This window comes from Heteronotia binoei, chromosome 17 (genome assembly GCF_032191835.1).
Source record: "Heteronotia binoei isolate CCM8104 ecotype False Entrance Well chromosome 17, APGP_CSIRO_Hbin_v1, whole genome shotgun sequence".
Taxonomy (NCBI): domain Eukaryota; kingdom Metazoa; phylum Chordata; class Lepidosauria; order Squamata; family Gekkonidae; genus Heteronotia; species Heteronotia binoei.
The window spans coordinates 56,633,680-56,653,528 of NC_083239.1; the positions used below are offsets into that span (position 1 = coordinate 56,633,680).

Sequence of the window (19,849 nt, forward strand, 5' to 3'; positions counted from 1 at the left end):
GGACATCTCAAAAGCCACAGGGAATTCCCCCTCTCCCCTCCCCCCCTTCCTTCAGCTGCTGGAGGCAGGACCGACCCCCCACCCCACCCACCCACACACACATACTTGCTTTCCAATGCAAACAGCCCTCTTGCCTTTGGGGAACCTCACAGAGACATTTCATAGTTGCAAGACTGGAGCCACTTAAATGCCCCTTGAAAATTAAGCCCTTAGTCCTTTTGCAGGAAAAAACAAGGGGGGGGGGAGTGCTTCTCATTCCAGCCAAAATGGGGCTTCCAGAATTACCATCCTGAAGGGAAGGAGAGAAAGGGGGAGGGAGGAAGGGAGTGGCTGGGAATGGAGAGCTTTGCCTACTGACAGCACTAAAGACCAGGCCAGCCCCCTTCAAAGAAACCCCCTTAAGTGAGCTGGGAGGGAGATGCCTGCTGCTGCCCCTCTTCCTCTCCCCCTGCCCTCTCCTTCTGCTTTAAAGGAGCAGGGTTGTTAAGGGAGTGGGGGGCAAAGGAGGCTAGCCCTCCAGCAGCTGTGATTAGCAGACAAACTTCCTAGCGTCAGAGAGAGAGAGAGAGAGAGAGCAAGAGAGACGTGCCACACACTCCCTGGGGCTTCTGCCCGGGCCCTGAAGGTGACACAGAGCCCCAAGACTGTGCCTGGCTTCTCCAGAAGACAGACCTCCCTGGAGGTGGGGGGGGGGGGCACCCACCCAGTCAGATTGCCTCCCCCACCCCCGACCTGTGGTTAGTGCTACATCTTGGGGGTGGGAGGGCAGCGGTGGGGCTCCTGCCCTCCTCACACGGCAGCTGTGGCTTCCCCCTTGCCTCCGGCTGGGGGGCTCCCTCCTCCAGCCTCCTCTGAGAAGCCCACCTGGGGCAGGTGGACTTTCTGCCCCTCCAGGCTGGCGATCTCCAGCCCCCCGCGGGACTTGGGGCTCAGGGCCACCTTGGGGAACCTGAACTTGGGGGGCTTCTCCGCCTCTCCCGGGGCAGGCACCCCGTTCCTCTTCTTGAAGCCAGAGAAGGTGATTTGGGGGGGCCTGAACTTGAGGGCGGCAAAAGGGCCCGGCCCCTCCGAGGGCCCCACCAGCTGGAGGCTGAGCTCCGGGTCGCTCTGGGCCACCGTGGGGGAGGGTGACGAGAGCTCCAGCTGGGGCAGGCGGATCTTGCCCAGCTTGCCATCCTCGGCCCCCTCCCCCTTGGAGAAGCCCACCTGGGGCAGCTGCATCTTCTCCCGCCCGCCGTCCTCCTCCTCCTCCTCTTCGCTGCCTGTCTTCAGCCTGGCGAGGCCCAGCTTGAACCTGCCCATCACCCCTTTGCCACCCGCCTCCTCCTCTCCCTCCAGCAGCCCGGAAGAAGAAGAGCCCTCCGCCCCCCTCCCTTTGGGCCTGCCCAGCGCAAAAGCTGGCCTCTTGGCCTTGGCCTCCTGCCCCCCCGCCCCCTCCCCGGCTGCTTTGGGCAAGGACAGCTCGAACTTTGGGATCTTCACCTTGTACTTCCTGCCTGCCTCAGCGCTGAGGGTCTCCCCTCCGCCTCCCCCCGGACTCCTCTGGCCATCTCTTCTGCCGCCAGCCATTTCCAGCTCCTGGGAGCCCCTGCTGCGGATCTGGGCCCCCTCCACCGCATACTCCGCGTGAGTTTTCAGGCTGGGAGCTGCAAGCTCCAGCCCAGGCACGTGGAAGGCGGCTTTCTTCCCCTCCGGGCCAGGGGGAGTGGCAGCGTCCTGCCCTCCCCTGGGGATTGACACCCCCAGTGCTGGCATCTTGATCTTGGGCACCTTCAGCCAGCCCTCGCCCTGCAGACCTTCGGCACTTGCCAGTTTCCCCGCTTTGACTCTGGCCTCCCTCTGGCCGTCCTGATCGACAGAGAAGCCCACCTCCGGGAGAGCCATCGGGGGCACGGAAGGGCAGAGGGGCTGGGTGTCTGCCCTGGGCTCCCCGCCCGCCTTGGAGAGGCTCAGGGAGGGCATCTGCAGCTTGAACTTGCTGTCGGGGCCAAGAGCGGCCCCCTCCTCCTCCCCTGCCAGAGCCACGCACAGCCCAAAGCTGCTTGGGGGCACTTCTGGGCCCAGCCTCTCAGCGCTCCCTCCAAGTTTGGGGACCTTCAGCTCTAGCTGGGGCAGGCCGGTTTCCCCCTCCCCTGCCCCCTCCCAGCTGGGGCCTCTGACTCTGGGCAGCCGGAGGCCTCCTTCCTGCTCGGGGTCTCTCGCTTGAGGGCTGCAGAACTTGGGCAGCTCCACCGAGGGCATCGGGAGGGCCTTTCCTCCCTCCCCTGGGAGCTGGGCGCTGGGCAAGGCGAGGTCCACTTGGGGCACTCGGATCTGCTCTCCCCCTCCTCCTTGGCTTGGCAGCTGCGCCTCTGCGGCCTCCCCCCTCCCAAACCTGGGCAGCTGGATCTTGGCCTCTGGCCCGACTGTGGGCAGGCGGAGGTCCAGCTCTACTTTAGGGGCCGAAAGCTGCAGGGAAGGGGCTTGGGGAACCTTCAGCTCTGCCTCGGAGGCCTCTGCCCGGGGCCTCCCTGGAGCTGGCTCCGCTTTGGTTGCCGTGCCCGGCAGGGCCATCTCCAGTGAGGGCACCTTGACCTTGAGGCTGGGGCTCTCGGCCCCCATGAGCGGGGCCTCCTCCGCTTTGGCCTCCGGGAGGCCGATCGTGGGCAGCTCCACCTGGGGGAGGAGCCCTTGGCCCAGCTCTGCCTTGGGAGAGGGCAGCTTCAGCTTAGGCAGTCTGACCTTGGACTTCTCTTTGGGGCTCTCAGCCCCCTTTGTGGCCCTGCCCTCCCCGCTGAACAGCCCCACTTTGAACTTGGAGGCCTTGGCCCCCCGCTCGCCCAGCAGGGCCTCCCCTGTCTCCAGCTCCACGGGGCCCTCCTTGCCTCTGCCCCCCAATCTGGCCAGGGAGAACTTGGGCATCTTCCAAGGGCTGTCTGGGAGCTCCAGGGTGCCTTCTTCGTCAGGAGAGTCCGCTTTGCCCGTGGGCAGGCCGATGCCCAGCTTGGGTGCCTCAACGTCCACCGTGGGCAGCGGCAGGGAGGGGAGCTTCATCCTGCTCTCTGCCGGCTCTTCCTCAGCACTTCTTCTTCCCTCCCCTGAGGCTGGCTTGGGGCCCTCAGCATCTGCCCCCCCTTTGGGTTTGGGGAAGGAGAGCCCAAACTTGGGCATCTTCAGCTTGGGCCCTCGCTCTGCTGCTGCAGCGGCCTCGGGGGGCCCAAAGAGCTCCGTGCCCCCCACTTTCCAGGCCTTGGGGCCAGAAAGGCTGAACTTGGGGAGGGCAAATTTGGGCAGCTTCAGCTTGGCTTCTGCCTCGGGGGACTGGCCCCTCTCTGCAGCCACCTGGGGGAGCTTCACGGCGGAGACTTCCACCGAAGGCAGCTTCAGCCCTCTGCCCTTGGCTGGCCCTTCCAATTCTGTCACGGCAGCTTCTGCGCCGTCCTCTTGGCCCAAAGCGAGGCCCACCTGGGGGATTTTGGCGACAATGTCTCCGACCCCCAGCCCCTCGGTGGCCTCCCCGCCTGGCTGCTCCGCCCTGCAGGTGGGCACGCAGATCTCGACGGCCAGCTCTTGGCTCAGGGCTTCCAAGGAAGGCACTTTCAGCTTAGCCTCGGCTCCCCCCGGGGGGTGACCAGACCCGTCGGCCTTGGGCAAGCCAAGTTCGATCCCCACTCTGGGCACATCCAGCTCCAGGGCAGGCGCAGCGGCCGGAGGGAAACTCAGCCGGGCGGCAGGGAGGGCCAGCTCCACCTCTGGCCTGTCCACACAGAGGCCCAACTCTGGCTTCAGCACGTGGGAGACTGTGGGAAGCTGCACTCCCAGGGGCTTGGTGGCTGGCAGGGAGAGACTCAGGGCAGGGCCCCCTCCTTTCCCAACGGCTTCGCCTTCCAGCTTCTTCGGCACGCGGGGCGGGGAGGGTGTCCCCTTGGCAGGGAGGCCGCTGCTTTTGGGGAGCGACACTTGGGGCATGTGGAGCTTGAACCGCGGCCCTTCGGTGGCCTCTTCGGGCTTCACCTCTGGGGCTGCCGGCCCCCCCAGGGCCTTTGGAAGCTGCATGTCTGCGATTTTGGGGGCGGAGATGTCGAGGGAGGGCACCTTCAGGGCAAGGCTTCTCGACTTACTCTCTGCCGGGGCCTCTCTGCCCTCTGCCCTGCGCTCCGTCAAGGCCTTGGGGCTCTCCCGCTTCCCCACAGAGAGTTCTACTTGGGGCACTCGGCTCTCCTCTTCCACCTCCACCTCTTGGGGCTTGGAGCCCAGCTTGGGCAGGCTGACCGTTGGCACCTTTATGGAGAGCTCCAGGGCCTGCATTTTTGGCTTTGGCGCCTCAGCTTCCGCCTTTCCCCTGGGCAGAGGGATCTCCACATCTACAGGAGGGAGCCCCACATCCAGGAAGGGCATCGCCGCCTTCTCCTCTGGTCCCCCCTCGGCCTTGCCCCTCCCCTTTCCTAGGACGACCCCCAGGAGGGCTGGCTTCTGCTCCGCCTCTTTGGCCTTGGGGACTCTGATCTTGGGGGCCGCTTCTGGGCTTCCCTCTAGCCCGGGAAGGCTCACGGCCACATTGGGGGCAGCCACTTCGGCCACCGGGACCCTCAGCCCCGCCAGGAGCCTCTCCGGAGGGGCCTCTGCTGCAGGGCTGCCTTGGGGCAGGACGAGCTCCACCTGGGGCAGGACGTGGCCTGCAGGGCCTTCACGGGGAGACCCTCTGCCGGGCCCCACTCTGGGCAGGGGGAGGTCGAGTTCCACCTGCGGGGCCTGGAATCCTGCCTCCTCTTTGGGCTTCTTGCCTTTGGAGAAGGGGATGTTGAACCTGGAGGCTTTCTCCGCAGCAGCCTTTGGCGGAGCCCCATCCAGCCGCCCCGCTGCCCTCGCGGCCAGGGCCTCTTTCACCTTCAGCCGGGGGAGCTTCAGCTTGCGGCGCTTGGTCTCCAGGGAGGAGAGGAGAGGAGAGAGGTCCAGGCTGGGCTGGGCTGCTGCAGCTGCCACCTCTCCGGCACGCCTGGCCTTGCGCAGCTTGGAGAACTTGGGCAGGGAGAACTCCACGTCCACGGGGGGGCCCCCCTCCAGCTTGCTGCCCCGGGCCATGCCTTTCCCGGCCTTCTTCCCAGCCTTCGTCGTCGTCTTCTTCTTCTTCTTCCTCAGGGAGGTCAAGCTCCGGATGTTCTGGAGAAAGAAAGAGGGGCTGGGTGAGCCTGCTTGCCTGCCCAGTGGGGAGCGGGGGACTGGGTGGGTGGGAGGAGAAGGGGCCCTTGGAGTGGGTGCAGGACCCTGCTGCCCAGGTGGGGAATGCACAGGAAAGCAGCACTCTAACACAACTCCCTGGAGCGTCCCTGTCAAGGCGGGTGGAGGGCAGGCTGCTTCTTGGCATCACTGTGGCCCCACACAGACCACTCGGGGCTCCCTGGAGGGAACAGTGCTGGACCAGAGTGGGGATTGCTTTGGCCTCACGGAGACCCTTGAGCCCACCTGCACATGCTCGCTCTGTCTCTCTCTCCCCCCTCTCCCCTGCTTCACAGGGATGTTGTTGTAGGAGGAAAATGCAAGAAGGGAGCTGCCTACACTGAGCTGCTTCGGAGGAAGGGTGCGACAAAACCTCAGCAGAGGAGTAGCTTGTTGCCCCTGTCCTTTGAGCGCAGGCTGCTGTTTCCAGGTGTGAGCAGAAAGCCCCCCTGGGAAGACCATGAGCAGGGAGAGCAAAGGGCGGCCTCAGAAGGGGAACCTCCTTGGCCAGAAGCTGCTGCTGTTTTGTTCGTAAAACCTGCCTCTTTGCTGACATCCTCCAGTCCAGAGGCCGTTCAGGGATCCAATAAAAAGAGTCAACAATAAAACGCTTTTTAAAAACCCACAGCACGGAAATCCTGAAGTTACTTTTGAAATATTGCTTGAAGAAGGCTGGCTTCAAAGCCAAGGCAACATCAGTGCCAGAGGGGGTTTCAAAGCCAGGGGGCCACCAGAATAAAGGCCTCGCTCTCTTTCTGCCAGCTTTAATCCCAGGGGAGGGGAAGCCTCTAAGGAAGATCTGTGCCCTCAGACGGGTCCATAAGGGAGACAGTCATCCCTCAGAGAGCCAAACTGGCCACAGATGCAAGTGTTTTGGGAGAGGATGGCCACGGCCTACCCCCTAGCAGCCTGGCTGCCACATTCCGAACTCTCTTCAAGGGCTGCCCTATCTACAACTCACTGCAGCTGTCAAGCAGCAAGGAATCGGGATCAGAGAATCAGACTAGGAGCTCTGAGTTCAGATTCCCTCTCTGCCATGGATGGTCTTGCCCCCCGCCCCCCAACTGGCTGGGAAGAGAAAAGAGAGGGGAGGGGGCCCACGAGAGCTGTTCCGGGTCTTCACGGGGGAGAAATGCAATGAAGTCCTTGGGCCAGTCTTCTGCAACACCACCTGGGGCCAGTGGGGGGGGGGGGTGGCAAGGAGCAGCAGCTGGGGGGCAGGAGTTCTCAGAGAGTTGCCTTCAAGGATTTCTGCGCCACTAACCAGCTTGGCCATTTTAGCTTTTGGCCCCCGCACTTCGAAAGTGGGGGCTGCGGGGCTGCGGGTCACGTCGGTGCCAGGGACAGTCCGCTTCAGCAGGAAAGAGACCTTGTAGGGCTCGGCGCTCTTGAGGATCTGCAGGGCGTCTTCATACTTCATGTTGTCGAAATAAACCCTGGCGCTCAGGAGCTGGTCACCTGCGGAGGGGGGGGGGGGAGAGGGGTTGGGCCCTCAGAAACTGGCCCCTTCGGAGCCCAACGAGAACCGGAGCAAAACCCTCAAGGGCTGTGACTGGGGACCACACCTGCGACTTCTGCCTCTGAGCCACGGGCCCTCCCTGGAAAGGGGCTGCTGCAGATTTCTTTTCTTTTTTGGGGGGGGGGGGCTTGCTCAAGACCAGTCAAGTCCAGGAATTAAGCCCCTGCCCCCCTTCAGAACTGCCTAGGACTGTCAGCTCTGGGCAGGCAAATACGGAGAGGTTTGGGGGCGCCTCATGCTGTGAAGCCAATCCTCCACAGCTGCCATTCTGTCCAGGGGAACTGACCTCTGTCACCTGCAGTGGAAGGTCTCCAGGCCCCACCTGACCTGGCAGCTCTGAGGCTGTCCCCCCAGGAGCCTTACCTTCTCTGAGACTCCAGGCCTGGGCAGCCGGGGAGCCTCTCAGCACATCCTTGACAAAAAGGCCCTGCTTCCCTCCTCCAGCCACGCTCAGCCCGGTGACCCCCGCCTCGGCCTCTGTCTCCACAATGACCTCCAGGAGCTCAGACGTCCCCACGGTCTTCTGGAGGGGGAGGGGGAGAAGGAAGGTCGGTGCTCCAAGCCCCAGAGCCGCCCCGGCCCCTCCCCCTGTGGCCCCAGACTGCCAGTCTCCAGCCTCACCTCCATCTTGCGGAGCTCGGCCTCCAGCCCCCCGGCAGCCCGGGCTTCCTCCTCCTCCTCCACTGCCGCCTCCTCGGAGCTGGCCCGGCTGGCCCCCTTCTTCTCCAGCACCCGCTTCAGCTCTGCATGCAGCTTCTCCTTCTGGGCCTGGAAGGGACGGGGCCCGGAGGTCAGAGGTCAGGCCCTGGCCTCTCCACCCGCCTGGAGTCAGTTCCAAACCAGCTTCAATGTGGAACAGGAGGCTGCTCAACTGCTGGAGCCAGCTGCTCTGGGGCCAGACCTCTGAATCCCTCCTCCTCTGGACAGCTGCCCACCTCCCCCCAAAGAACGGAAGTGACACCACGGGGGGGAGGGGCTTGGCACCCCAGGCAGTCTTACCCATTGCCCCCCCTTGCTCTGGGTTAAGGAATCCCTCTGGGGGAGGGGCTCCGCAGGGGGTTGTGCCGCAGAGTCCCCCCTCCAAAGCAACCATTTCCCCCAGGGGAAGTGCTCCTGGTTCTCAGAAATCAGTTGCAATTCTGGGAGACCTCCAGGCCCCACCTGGAGGTTGGCAGGTTTTCCCCTCCCCCCGCCCCCGGCCAGAAACTCACAGCTCTGTCTGGGTCGCCTCCGGCTTCCTCTGGGGAGAGGGGCAAGTGGGGGCCCGTGGGGGTCCGGACTGGGGCGGGCTGCTCATTCCTTTTGGACTCAGCGAGCTGCAAGACGGAGGGAGGCGGGAAGAGCAGAGTCACAGCAAACCCTCCCATCCCAGGCACCACCCCCAGGACCTCACCCATCCCCAGCTGCCCCCCCCCCCCCGGCAGAGGCCTTCCCCATCCCCTCCTGCCTGGCCCTTGTCGCTGGAGGAGCTGCTGGGGACTGAACCGGCGACCTTCTGCACACCAAGCAGAGGCCCATCTGGAGGGGCCTTCTGCTGAACCGGCCTGTCTTGTCTACGCAGGCAGAAAAGGGGCATTCCCACTCCCGACAGCCTTTCCTTTTAAACCGGAGGTGCTGGAGACGGAAACCAGGAGGGCCTTTCTGCACCCCACGCCAAGGAAAGGGTCTTCCACGGAGCTGGACCACCAGAACAAGCCCCACTGGCAAGCTGTGGGTCAGGGATGAGTGGGGAAATAGAGCCCCCCCATGGAGAGAGTTCTGGACCCCAAGCAGCGCGTGAGGGGAGGGTGCGTGCGGACGAGCTGCCCTCCTCTCTACTTGTGCTGCAGCCACGGCTGGTATTCTGCAGCATCCAGCTCTAAGGAGGGCGATGGCTTTGCGAGGGGGGCCGTAGCTACTTACAGGCGCTTGCCGTCTGGTCCTGCTCCTGCGGCCTTCTTGTACGTAGGCCTCGAAGCTGTGGAAAGAAAGAAAGAGAGGTTCCTTACCTGGACTTCTGGCTGTGCAGTGACTCCTCCTCAGTATCCTTCCACCCCCCCCCCCCACCTCCCAGTGCATTCCCTGGCCCCCAGAGGGAGCATGAGATGGATCACAGGAGGACTGGGTTGGGGGGCAGGTGGGGGGGCCTGTGGCAGGCCATGCCTACCTGGTCCTCCTAAGGCCCCTGTGATGCACGGACCGGTCAGCTTCCTCGTGCCACCGGGGGCCAGAATCAGAAGAGGCCCTCTGTGCCCCCCCACCCCATGCCACAGCGCTGGCAAGAGAAGAGCCCTGCCGGGTCAGGCCTCTGCTTTCCAACACGAGCTCCACAAAAACGCACCAAGGAGGCCCACTGGCTCCCTCCGCGCTCCCAGGCTGCAGCAGCTGCTCTGCCCAGGTAGACTGCCCCTGAATAAGGAGGCACCAGCAGGCCTCTTCCCTTCTCTCTCTGCTGGCAACCCTGCCCAGCCCCCAGCAAGAGCCAGCGGCCTCTCAGGCCCTCTCCCTCCTCGAGAATGGGCAGCATTTCATTCCCACGCTCACTGGGGCTCCAAAGACCCACACCATGCCGTGGCATTCCCCAAAAGGTCAAGGCTCCGCACTGCACATTCCCAGCCCCTGGCAGACAAAAGGACGCTGCGTCCGGGCAGAGCCCGCGGGGACATAGCTGGCATTCTGGGCCCCGGTCCCAGACACCTCCTCAGAGCGCTACTGGAGCACAGGCTGGCTCCAGGTCCCAGCCACCCCACAGCCCCCTCCCTCACCAAAAGCTCCAGCAAGAGTTTCAGGGCTTGGGCTTTGTCTGCTGTGGGGCTTACCTGCTCCCACTCGAAGAGCAGCAGCGGGGGTGGGGGGGCTACATCTGGGTGGGTGGAGAAAAGGAGGGTCATGGGATCACCCAAAGGACAGAAGGTGCTTTTCCACAAGCTGCTGCTCTCTGGCTGTAATCAGTCAATGGCCGGGCGCAACAGTCGCAAAAAGGGGCGCTCAGGTACTGGTCACCCAGGAGTGGTTGGGAAAGATCCCCAGGCCCAGCCTCTGCCTTTCCCAGGTCTGGAGGAAGAGCTGCTGGGCAAGGCCCTCTGGAGCCAGAAGGGGACCAAGGGGCAGAAGGTGGCTTCCTTCCTTCCAGCGTCCACTGGTGGACTCCCCGGAAGCCTTGGCCAGACCCAGCATGCTCTTGGGCACTGGTCTGCAGGTGCTCCAGAAGCAGGAAGGAAGCAGCGCAGTGACCCTCTGGCTCATGAGGATTCAGCCCCCAGCTCAGCGGCTCCCTGCACCCCGGTGGGTGGGGGCACCTGCAAGAGGGGGCTTCCCCACCCAGTCCTGGGCAGGTGGGGGCCCTTGGAGGGCTGCAGGTGAGAGCAGAAGGAATTTCTCCTGCCTGACGCCCCCCCGCCATGAATGCAGCAGAGCAGCTCCCACTCCCCTGCAGACAATCAGCAGCTTGTTCCCCTCCAGCCTCCTCCCTCGGCCTGGCAGGAGTGCAGTGGGGATGCCAGGCATTCTGTTGGCTCAGCAGCAGGCAGGAGCTGCCCCTCTGCAAGGGGGCCGGGCCGGAGGAGCAACCGAGGCAGGTGGGCATCCCGAAGGCCCCGGCCAGAGACTCCACATCCTCCAGAAGCAGCCAGGCATCGAGGGCAGCCTCTGCCCCCCCAGCCGCTGTGCAAGAGCAGATGGGACCCTCCCAGGTCTGACCCCATAGAGCCCCTCACTGCCCTCTGGAAGCTCCAGGCACAGAAGGCCAGCTCCAGAGGAGGAGCTGTAGCCATCTCCTGTAGCAAAGCAAAACTCAAGTCCAGGCTACCGACATTTGTGCCCAAACTCCCTTTACCAGACCCAGGCTGGCTTCTGCCCCCTTCTCTCCCTTCCCATCTGTCTCTCCGAGGCCTGCAGAGGGCAGCTGCCAATCCCACCCAGGCCTACCCAGGGGTCAGCCCTGCTCTGCTCAGTGGGTCTTACAGCCCAGGATGCACACATGGGATTGCAGCCCTGATTGCAGCGGTTAGGGGCCTGACTTCAACACCCCCCCCCCACAGCTGCCCCAGAAGACTCCCTCGCGCTTGCCACTCTCTCAGCCAAATGTCCCACCCAGGGATGTCGCGAGGGCCAGGGCAGAAGGGAGGCTGCTGTGAGCTCCTTGGGAGGGGAGGGGAGGGGGTAGGATGTGCCTGAGAGGTGGCTTGCTCTCTGGGTGATCCCGCAAGTGCCAGCACAGGGAAAGGCAGCGAGGGGCCCATCCCCACAGCAGCTCCAGATGCTGCGCATTTTGTCCCACAAAGAAGCAGCCAGGCAGGCAGTGCGGAAGGGCCAAGAGCGGGCACTCCCCCCCCCCCGCCTGAGGCTGCCTTCATTCGCACCCTGCACCTCGCCATGCCAGGCTAGAGCCAGCCCAGCCACTAAAAAACCAAGCTGGAAGGAGGCAGGAAAGTCCCAGGATCTGAAGGTGGGGGGAGGGGGGGAGAGTCCAGCCTCAGGAAGCCAGGAAGGAGCGGCCGAGAGCCTCCCTGAAGCCAAAGGGAAGTCCAAGGCAGGCGTGGGCCCCACCCAAGGATGAGACCCCCCCCCACACACACACATGCTGAGAGAGGAGGGAAGGAAGTGGCCCCCTCCCCAGACCTATCATGGAGGGCACCTTTTCAGGCTCATTTCCTTCCACTGTTGTTCAACACATTTCAGGAAGAAGTGGGGGGGGGCAGGGGAGGTTAAAGGGACTGAATCAGAAGAAGGATTAGAGGCAGGGAGAGAGGCCAGCTTGCTCAAGGGCAGGTGGGGAGGGGGCTGAAGGGATGGGTACCCTCCTCACCATTCACTCTACCATTTCTTGCCTGCTGCTGTTCTCTGCAATGAGATTATGAAATCCTGGCCAGGTGGGGGGAGGGTTGTGAAGTCACACTCTGCACATGCCCAGGGGCACTCTTGCCATCCTGCAACACATTCCTTGCAGGGCCCGAGTGGCCCCAGTTCTGCAAGTGGGTGGGGCAGGGAAGGAAGGGAAGGGTCCGTCCTTTATGATTTAATATGAACCAGTAACAGAGAACTAGGAGGGACTGACCACTTTCCACAAGGCATCCACAAAACTGCACCACCACCACCACCACCCCGGTCAACTTGGGACCAAGCCCTCCTCTCACCTCCCAGGGGCTGGTGATGAGTGCTGCGGCCGTCTGTGGCCCAGAAGTGGCCCGCCCTTTCCTGTCCGTGCGAGGGGGCCACTTGCCCTCTGCCCCCCTCCCCAGCATCCTGTCTCTAATTCGTGACCTGGGGCCACCCGTCTGTCGCCAGTTCAGAGACAGCCTTCCTGGGTGTGACCAGACGCCCCTTTCTGCCATCCTGGGGGAACCTTTAAACCCCGTCAGCGTGAGTTCCCTGTGCAGGGAGTTTATTAGGCAGCTTTTTATTTTGATTGTCTTGTCTTGTTGCTGTGTCTGCCTCTTGAACTTCGCCTGTCTGAATCTGATCCTAGGATCATGGCATAGATGCGTGACTACAGGTTGTTGTCTGGGGGGAAGGGGGGACCTTAAAGGGTTTGCATATCGTTTTTAAAAGGTTAAAGACAATGCAAAAAAAAAAAAGGAATTCAGAAGCAGACTCGAAACAAAAAATAAAACCAGACGTGGCAAAGATTTGCTAAGCTTCACTGCCTGTTTCAAGATTTTGGGTGCTGTCAACCCCTGAAGACTCCCAGGCACCAAAGGGGGGTGGGCTGGGCTGTGCCCATTAAATGCTCTTTTGCAGCCAAGCCCCCGGAGACCCCCGGCCGAGCCTGCCTCTGGGGTTTGAGGATGACCCTCACGGCAGCAGTTCAGAGTGAGGAAGGAAGACCGTTTGGGCAGCTCCCCATTCCCTGAATGGTGCCAGACTGGCCTTTCCCCACCTCCGTCAGGTCAGGCTCCCCCCAGGCTCCCTTCTGACTTCCCTCCTTGTGTGACCCTTGCAGTGGACGCCTCCCGGCTGGACCACTGTAACTCGCTACCCTTCAGAGTGACCCAGAAGGCAGCTCACAGGAACACCCCTCAGAGCCCACATCCAACTGGCTCCCAGCTGGATTCCAGACCTTCAAGGGCCCCCCTGCGGTCTGGGACCCCCCCCCCTTCAGGGCCATATGTCCTTCAAAGAGCTTTACGCTCTGTGGACCCGCATCTTCTGGTGATGCCTCGGCCGGCCCAAGGGACACCCACCTAGCCTCAACCAGTCAGGGCCTTCTCAGCTCTGGCCCCGGCTTGGTGGAACACCCTCCCAAGCGAGATCCAGGCATTCCACCAGGCCGAGGGTTGAGGCAGCAGAAGTCCATCCGGCCTGGCCTCCCCCCACCCAGCTCCATCTTGACTTCTCATCCACCCACCTGCCTCTCTTCTGGGCAACCGCTGCACGCGGGCAGAGACTGGGGAGAATGGAGGCACGAAGCTGTGGCCCTTGCCAACCACTGGAGTGTTTTAACTGAGAATATATATTTCGAGGGGGTTTAACCATTATTTAGATCTATGTCTAACTGCCAAATTTCTATTAGTGTTCCTGTATAGCTGAGCCTTGTTGTGCAGGGAGAGGAGGGCGAGGAAGGCAAATATAACACACACACACACACATGTCTTGAGGCCCACTCCTCAAGCTCGCCAGGCCCCCTGCCAGCAGCTGCTCCACCCAGGGCAAGGGCAAAGGTGCCGCCTCCAAGGCTGTGTGGGCTGGGGGCAGCCGTGGGTGGGGGCCGTTCAGGGCTGAAGGGCAGGAGTGCCCCCCCCCCCCAGAGCATCTTTGGCCCCAAGGGGCTTCTTCGCCTTGCTGCTCTTGCCTGTCACTGCAGCCACGTAATCCGATCCACGTGGGAAAGGGGCCCAGAGGATCATCGGCCCAGCCAAGAGGTTAAAGAGCTGGTCGAGAGGTCCAGACCGAGGCCTCTCTCTCACACACACACACACACACAACTGGCATCCCCTCCAGCTTCGCCTCTCTCTCCTGGGCCTTCCCTGCCTGGACTCCACCAAGTGAAACGGGAGTCCCAGCTGCACTGGGGATTCATAACAACAGAAGCCACCCCCTCCAGCAGGGTTTGTGCACATTGGAGTGCAGCCCTGCCGTGGCAGAGAGCAGGAAGAGGTTTCTGTGGCCTGGCGCTGAACCTAGCAGAGTCCTTGAGGATCTAAAGCAGCCCCCCTCCCCCCCCCCCGCCAGAGGCCCCAGAGCAAAGACCCCCCCCTCCTCTCCTGGGAACAGCCAGCAGCCCACCCCAGGGCCAGAGCCTGTTCAGGCCAGCAAAGAGGGAGACGGGGAGAAGTGCTGGAGGGGCTGCTGCAAGTGAAGGGTCCCGCCTGCCTGCCGATCCGCTGGGCCGGAGCCAACAATGCGGAGACGGAAAACAGCCATCAGCTCCTTTCCTGCTAGGACGGGGGCGGGAAAGAGAGCGAGAGAAGCCTGACATCCTCTCCAACGCACAGGGAGTTTCAAGCAAGGAGTTGGCCATTTTGTCACAGCGCAGAGGCTGCCCCACTGGGGTGGAGGCCCCAGAGCCTGAGTGGGAGACGGGCAGGAAGGAGAAGGTCTCTGCCTCTCTCCTGGGGGGCCTGGAAGCCTGGAGCACCCCAGCTGGAGTGGCAGCCCCTCTCTTCGGGCAAGGGGTGCCCTCCTCTCCCCCCAGCGCAGCAAGGCAGTGTGGTTGTGGTGGTTCAGAGTGTTGGATGGGGAGAACCAGGTTTGAATCCTGACTCATGCCACGGGAGCTCATCACGGGGTGGCCTCCCTCGCTGGGTTGTTGTGAGGGCAAAACGGAGGAGAGGAGAAGAAGTCAGCAGCTTCGGCTCCCCCCAGGGCGAAACGGACCCAACACATCAGCAAGGGAGCCGTCCCTCTCCCTCCCGGCAGCGAAGGGGCCGCTCGCGTCTCAGCGGTGTTTTGGGGTCCTTTGGCAACTTGCAAGAAAGCAGGATTTTGGATGGGAAAGGCTGGACGCTGGGATTGCCTATGCGAATGGCAACATGAGCTCATGATTCAAGGGCTTGATATTCTTCATGAACTGGGGGGGGGGGAGCAGCCCTCAGAAGAGCCACTGCAACCCCCCCCCCCCTCAGGCCCCGCCCGGAGTCCCCCAAGGGCTTCTCTGAGGCGGGGGGCGGGGCCCTTCTCCGTTGGGGAGATTTGGGGAGAGCCCCCTTGGTTGGGCTCGGCTGTGGGCCGGGCTGCAGTCGATGCCGGTCCCTGAAGCGCCCGGGCTGCCCGCTTTGCCACCGCTGGGGGAGGGGGGCAGAAGGGCGGCACGGAAGCCAGGCGGCGCTGCCCGGGGCAGGCAAGGAGCTGGGGCGGGGGCTTGTGCGCGGCCCCGCGAACGGCCAGCTGCGCCCCAGGCCCAGGGCTGCCGGAGCCCCCCAGCAAGCGGCCAGTCCCCCGCAGAGGAAGCCCAGCCTGGCCCCCCGCGGCGGAACTGCAGGGAAGGCGGCCGCCTCGCCTGGCCCGGCCCGGCCTCCCCTCCCCTCGCCTCGCCTCCCGCCGGGCTGCCCGCCTGGCTCACCTGGCCGCCGTCCGCCCTTGGCCGCGGGCCGCGCTCCCCGTGCAGCAGCAGCAGCAGCAGGCGCTGGGCAGGCCTCCGCCGCTCTGGGCAGCCGCCCTTGGGCTGCGCCGCGGGGCCGAGGAGGCGCCGGCGGGCAGGAAAGGGGCGGCCCCCGACGGCCATCCAGCCAGGCTCCAGCCCGTGGGCGCCGCGCTCGCCTGCCTCGGCCCTGCCCCACCGACAGAGGGAGGGGCGCTCCCCAGCCCTGCTCCCGCCCGGCCCTCTGCACGTGCTCAGGGGCGCCGCCGCCGCCGCCGGCCGAAGGGCTGAGCCAGCCAGGCTGCCTGCGGGGACGCCCCTAAGGCCGAGGAGCCGTGCCTGAGCGTCTGTCTGGGGAAGGCTGCACCGCATCTCCCCCCCACCCCCACCCCCGCTGCTCCGGTTTGCGGATGGGGACTGGCAGAGGGGCCAGGCCGGACTTCGCGCCCCCCCCCCCCCCCGAACAGGCGGAGGAGACTCCCCGCTGCTCTCTACCTTTTCTCGGCTTCCAATCGCCCCCCCCCCCACGACTGACAGACAGACAGACGCCCTGTGGGGCGGGGGAACTTCCCTGGAGGGAGGGGAGAGCTTCGAGACTGGGGCTGCCCCAAGGTCACCCCAGCAGGCTGCAGGTGGAGGAGGAGGTGGGGAAGCACCGGCCTCAGCCCTGAACCACAGCACAGCTCGCCCCCCTCCCTCACGAGTGCCCCCCAGCGGCAAGCAGGCGCTGGCCGAGCAGCAGCCCACTGAAGAGGAGCAGGACCTCCCCCCCCAGCACCTGCACAAAAGGCCAAGGGGACTGGGCACAGGAGGCGGCCGGCCGGGCAGGGCACAGAGGCACCTCCCTCTCTGGGGCCCAAAGCCTACGGGCACACTCTGCAGCAGGCTGCATCTTTTCCTGGGCCAGAACTGACTGAAAGGGGAAGCAATCCCCCTCCCCCCAGGGATTGGCTGCCTCTCTGGGCCCCCTACCTGAGTGGGCCGCTGGGGACCAGGAGACCCCAAACACCCTGGCGAAGCAGTCACACATCCTTCCTGCCGCTGGGGCTGGGCTGGGGCTTCCTGGCTCTGCTCCGGGCTAAAGACCCTGCCCTGCGTGTGCCCCAGAGTGAAAGGCAGCCAGCCAGCCGGCCGGCAGGATTAGAGCAAACCCTCCATCAGCAGTTTGGGCAGCCTCTGAAAGCCCCCGGGCATTGTTGGGCTGGAGGGCAGGAGGGCCAGGCTGGGAGAGACAAAGGCAGGCCGCAGCCGCCCCTCTCGCTGGCTCCCCTGCAGGGGTGGGGGGCTGAGCCCTCAGGAAGAGGAGGCAGCCTGGGCAGAGGAGGGGGGCCGAGTGCAGCAGGAGCCACAGCAGGCACCCTGAGAAGGTGGAGCCCACCAGGCGAAGTCAAAGGGCAGCACTGAGCCAGCCCAGTGGAGGGACACCATTTCCACGAGGACCAGCCGCATGCACGCTCTCTTTTTAAAAAAGTGCATTGGCTGGTGATTCTCTTGCAACCGGCCCTGAAGTATTTCCACGTCCCGAGAGCACCAGCCGCTCCGATGCCGCCAGCCGCCTGACTCCTCCCACTCGTAACACTTCCAGAGTTTTAGAGTTCTGCACTAATTAGTAATATTCTCCTCCAGTGAGCTCAGGGGAGCCACGGCAGCCTTTTCGTGGCTGGTTCTGCAGCCGTCATTTTGTGGCAGCCTCTTGTGGCTGTGCCCACCCACCTGAGCCAGGATGCCAGAAGTGCCCACAGGCTCAAAAAGGCTGTTGTGTAAAACCCTCCAACATTTACTGAGAATCACATGGAGCCAAACCCAAGAATTGCAGCCCAGAATAAGGGGGGCGGGAGGAGGAGCCCTGTGCCCTGAAAAGCCAGAGGCAGGCCTGCCTTCTCCCTTCCCAAGAGCACCCAAAGCACCAGGAATTGGAAGCAGCTCTTCCTCTCCAGGGTCTGGGCCACAAAGGAAGGATGGCAAGCGGGGGGCTGCTGTTCCTCTTTCCTGGGAAGCCTTGCAGGGTGTGGTGTGTGGTGAGGCAGCTGCCTCTCAAGGAGGGGGACTGGGTTCCCCGCCCCGTGGCGACCCTCATGGGAGTGGGGGAATCCTTCTGGTCAACTGCAGGGCGGGCGCTGTGGGGCTCTGTGCCGTGGGGGCAAGGAAGCTGGTTCCAGAGATAGACGTGGGAAGCTTGGAGAAGAGGTCAGGATATCCTCCTGCCTGGTTTCCTTGTGGTGAGGCGTGGGTGGGGCAAGCCCCACACCCACCAGCCAGCAGGTGCCCCCCCCCCAGGAAGCTTCTGCTGCAGGGGGCAGCTCGGAACATTCTCAGGGCAGCCCCCTTTACTATCACGGACTGCAGGGGGGGGGGGGCTGGAGGCAGAAGGGGGCAGACCCACTCCATTTCCAGACTGGCCAAAGAGCACCCCAGGCTCTTGGAATCAGTTGACCAGAACAAGGACATCATAGTAGGGCTCATGCTGGCTGGGAGAAGGCTCTGGGGGGACAAGCCACACCCTTTCGGCCACAGGCCTGCCACCGCCCCTCACCCCTGGAGTGGGGGGACAACCACACAGTCAGGGGGTCTTCAAAGGAATGGGGGGCAGTTGGGAGTTCCTCAGCAGCGGCAGTTCTTCAGAAGCCTCTCGCCAAACAGCTGGGATGAGAAAGGGGACTTGGATATTCAAAGTGTTTTTTCCCCCTCAAGAAGCCCCACCCCCTCCCTAAATATGGAGGAACTCCGTGGAGGTCCCTCTGGAAGCCCAAACCTGCTCGCAGCAGACATAGTTTCGGGGGGGGGGGGGGGCGGTGTCCAGATTCCCTCACCAGAATCAGGGTGATGCTAATGCCAGGAGGGAGAGCCTTGAGTGGTCAGAATTGGGGGGGGGGGGGAAGGGGTGTATTGGATCTTAAAAAAAAAAAAAAGATTGTTGTGGTTCTAAGTTAAAATGTTTCCCCCCACCGCCACCCTTTCCTCCCTGTTGGCAACTTATGATTCTTGGGATGGGTTCTGTCCGCTTCCAAAGGAAAAGAGCCTTTGCTCCACAGAATGAAAGCTCTCCCCTGGGGCCTGATGCCCACCAGCGCTGCCCCCCCAGGGCCCCCCTTGCAAGCCTCTCTTCTGCTTTGGCCGACAGGATGGCAGCTGCGCCCTCTTGTGGCAGTGCCAGAGACCGTGCCTGGCAGCTTTGCCCCTTCGGCTGCCCTGAGCCGCTCCCTGGCTGGGATACGGGGTGGCACCTTCCAGGGAGAGCGGGGCCCCAAGAACTGGGCAGACAGGAATGGGGAGAAGAAGGAAACACCCCTTGAGTCGCAGGCTCCCAGCAAAAGGCACACTTGGAGTGGAGGAGAAAATGTGCCCATCTAGAAGGCTCAGCTGCAGCCAGTTCCTCGCAGCAGGTGCTCACTCCCTTTCCCAGGCCGACCTCAGCCAGAGCCCTCCAGGCCTGGCCCAGGCTATGTCCTCCCCACCCCCACACAGGCGCTCAAAATCAGCTGCCTTCTGCCCGGCCCACTGGATGGAGGGGCGTGGAGGAGGGATATTGAGTACATTTGTCTGCTTCTTTCCCTTTCCTCTTGGTCTCAGGCGGCTGACAAAAACAGTTAAAACATCCCCAGCCAACATTCCCTCGAAGCTGCAGTCTTGTGAGCAAAAATTCTACTTTGTGAGCTACTGGCAATAAAGTTGGGAGCAACTGGCATTAAAGTTGGGAGCTATTGCATAAATTAGTTTGCTCTGGGGCCATTTTTCCTGAGCTGAGACAGAAATGTGTGAGCTGGAGGCTAAAAAATTGTGAGCTAGCTCACACTCACTCAGCTTAGAGGGAACACTGGTTAGAACCAAAGATGCAATCCCCAGTCCCCAATCCCTCCCCTCTTCCTAAAAGGTGCCCGCTTCTCAAAGCCCTGCCAAACAGGCCATGCAACACCTCCTGAAGGTCTCCAAGGAGATGCCATGGAGTGGAAGCCCTGGTGGGGGGGGACAGACCCCCCGCCCTCCATAGTGGGGTAGCACTACTGACCCAGTCTCGTGAGTGCCTGCAGGAGTCTGCCACCTTCCCTTCCAGAAAATGTTTGGAATATCAACTTCAGAATTTGCTAAATGATCCAGCCTCTTCCTGCGAAGCATCCAATTCCCTGAACCCTCCATCTGTGATGGAAATCCCACCTTCCCACCACACTGCCTGCCTGGGCTCAAACCAGCCCGCCCAGCACTGCTGTTCCATGAAGGGAACCTGGACTCTCGAAAGAAAGCTGACGCCAGAAAAAAAATTGTTGGTCTGGAACTGAACTGTTTCTGGACCCCACTTTAATAATAATAATAATAATAATAATAATAATAATAATAATAATAATAATAATAATAATAATAATAATAATAATAATAATAATAATTTATTTGTATCCCGCCCTCCCCGCCTCGGCAGGCTCAGGGCGTCTAACAGCATTTCATAAACATACAATGATAAATATAAAACTTTAAATTTAACAAATATAAAACTTTAGGTTTAACATCATTTAAAAACCAGTCAATATAATTAAAATTTTATAACTTAATCTGACAGTGACGATGGCATTTTTGACGCTAGTTTCTGTCAGCTTGCACAATTTACATAATGACATAAGTCCTTAGACAGGACCGTGTTGGCGGAT

The 19,849-nt window shown here is 62.4% G+C and overlaps 1 protein-coding gene across 1 annotated transcript; it reads right to left on the reverse strand.

Moving 5' to 3' along the window:
* Positions 1–789: 789 nt before the first annotated feature.
* On the reverse strand, positions 790–15,273 carry PRX (periaxin). The gene is made up of 7 exons (XM_060257809.1): positions 15,195–15,273; positions 8,618–8,672; positions 7,927–8,031; positions 7,337–7,483; positions 7,079–7,238; positions 6,461–6,654; positions 790–5,139 (listed from the first exon to the last, which is right to left on the reverse strand). Exons 4-7 carry the CDS (start codon positions 7,340–7,342, stop codon positions 790–792), a joined length of 4,710 nt encoding a protein of 1,569 aa, XP_060113792.1. The 5' UTR covers positions 7,343–7,483; positions 7,927–8,031; positions 8,618–8,672; positions 15,195–15,273.
* Between the last annotated feature and the right edge of the window lie 4,576 nt (positions 15,274–19,849).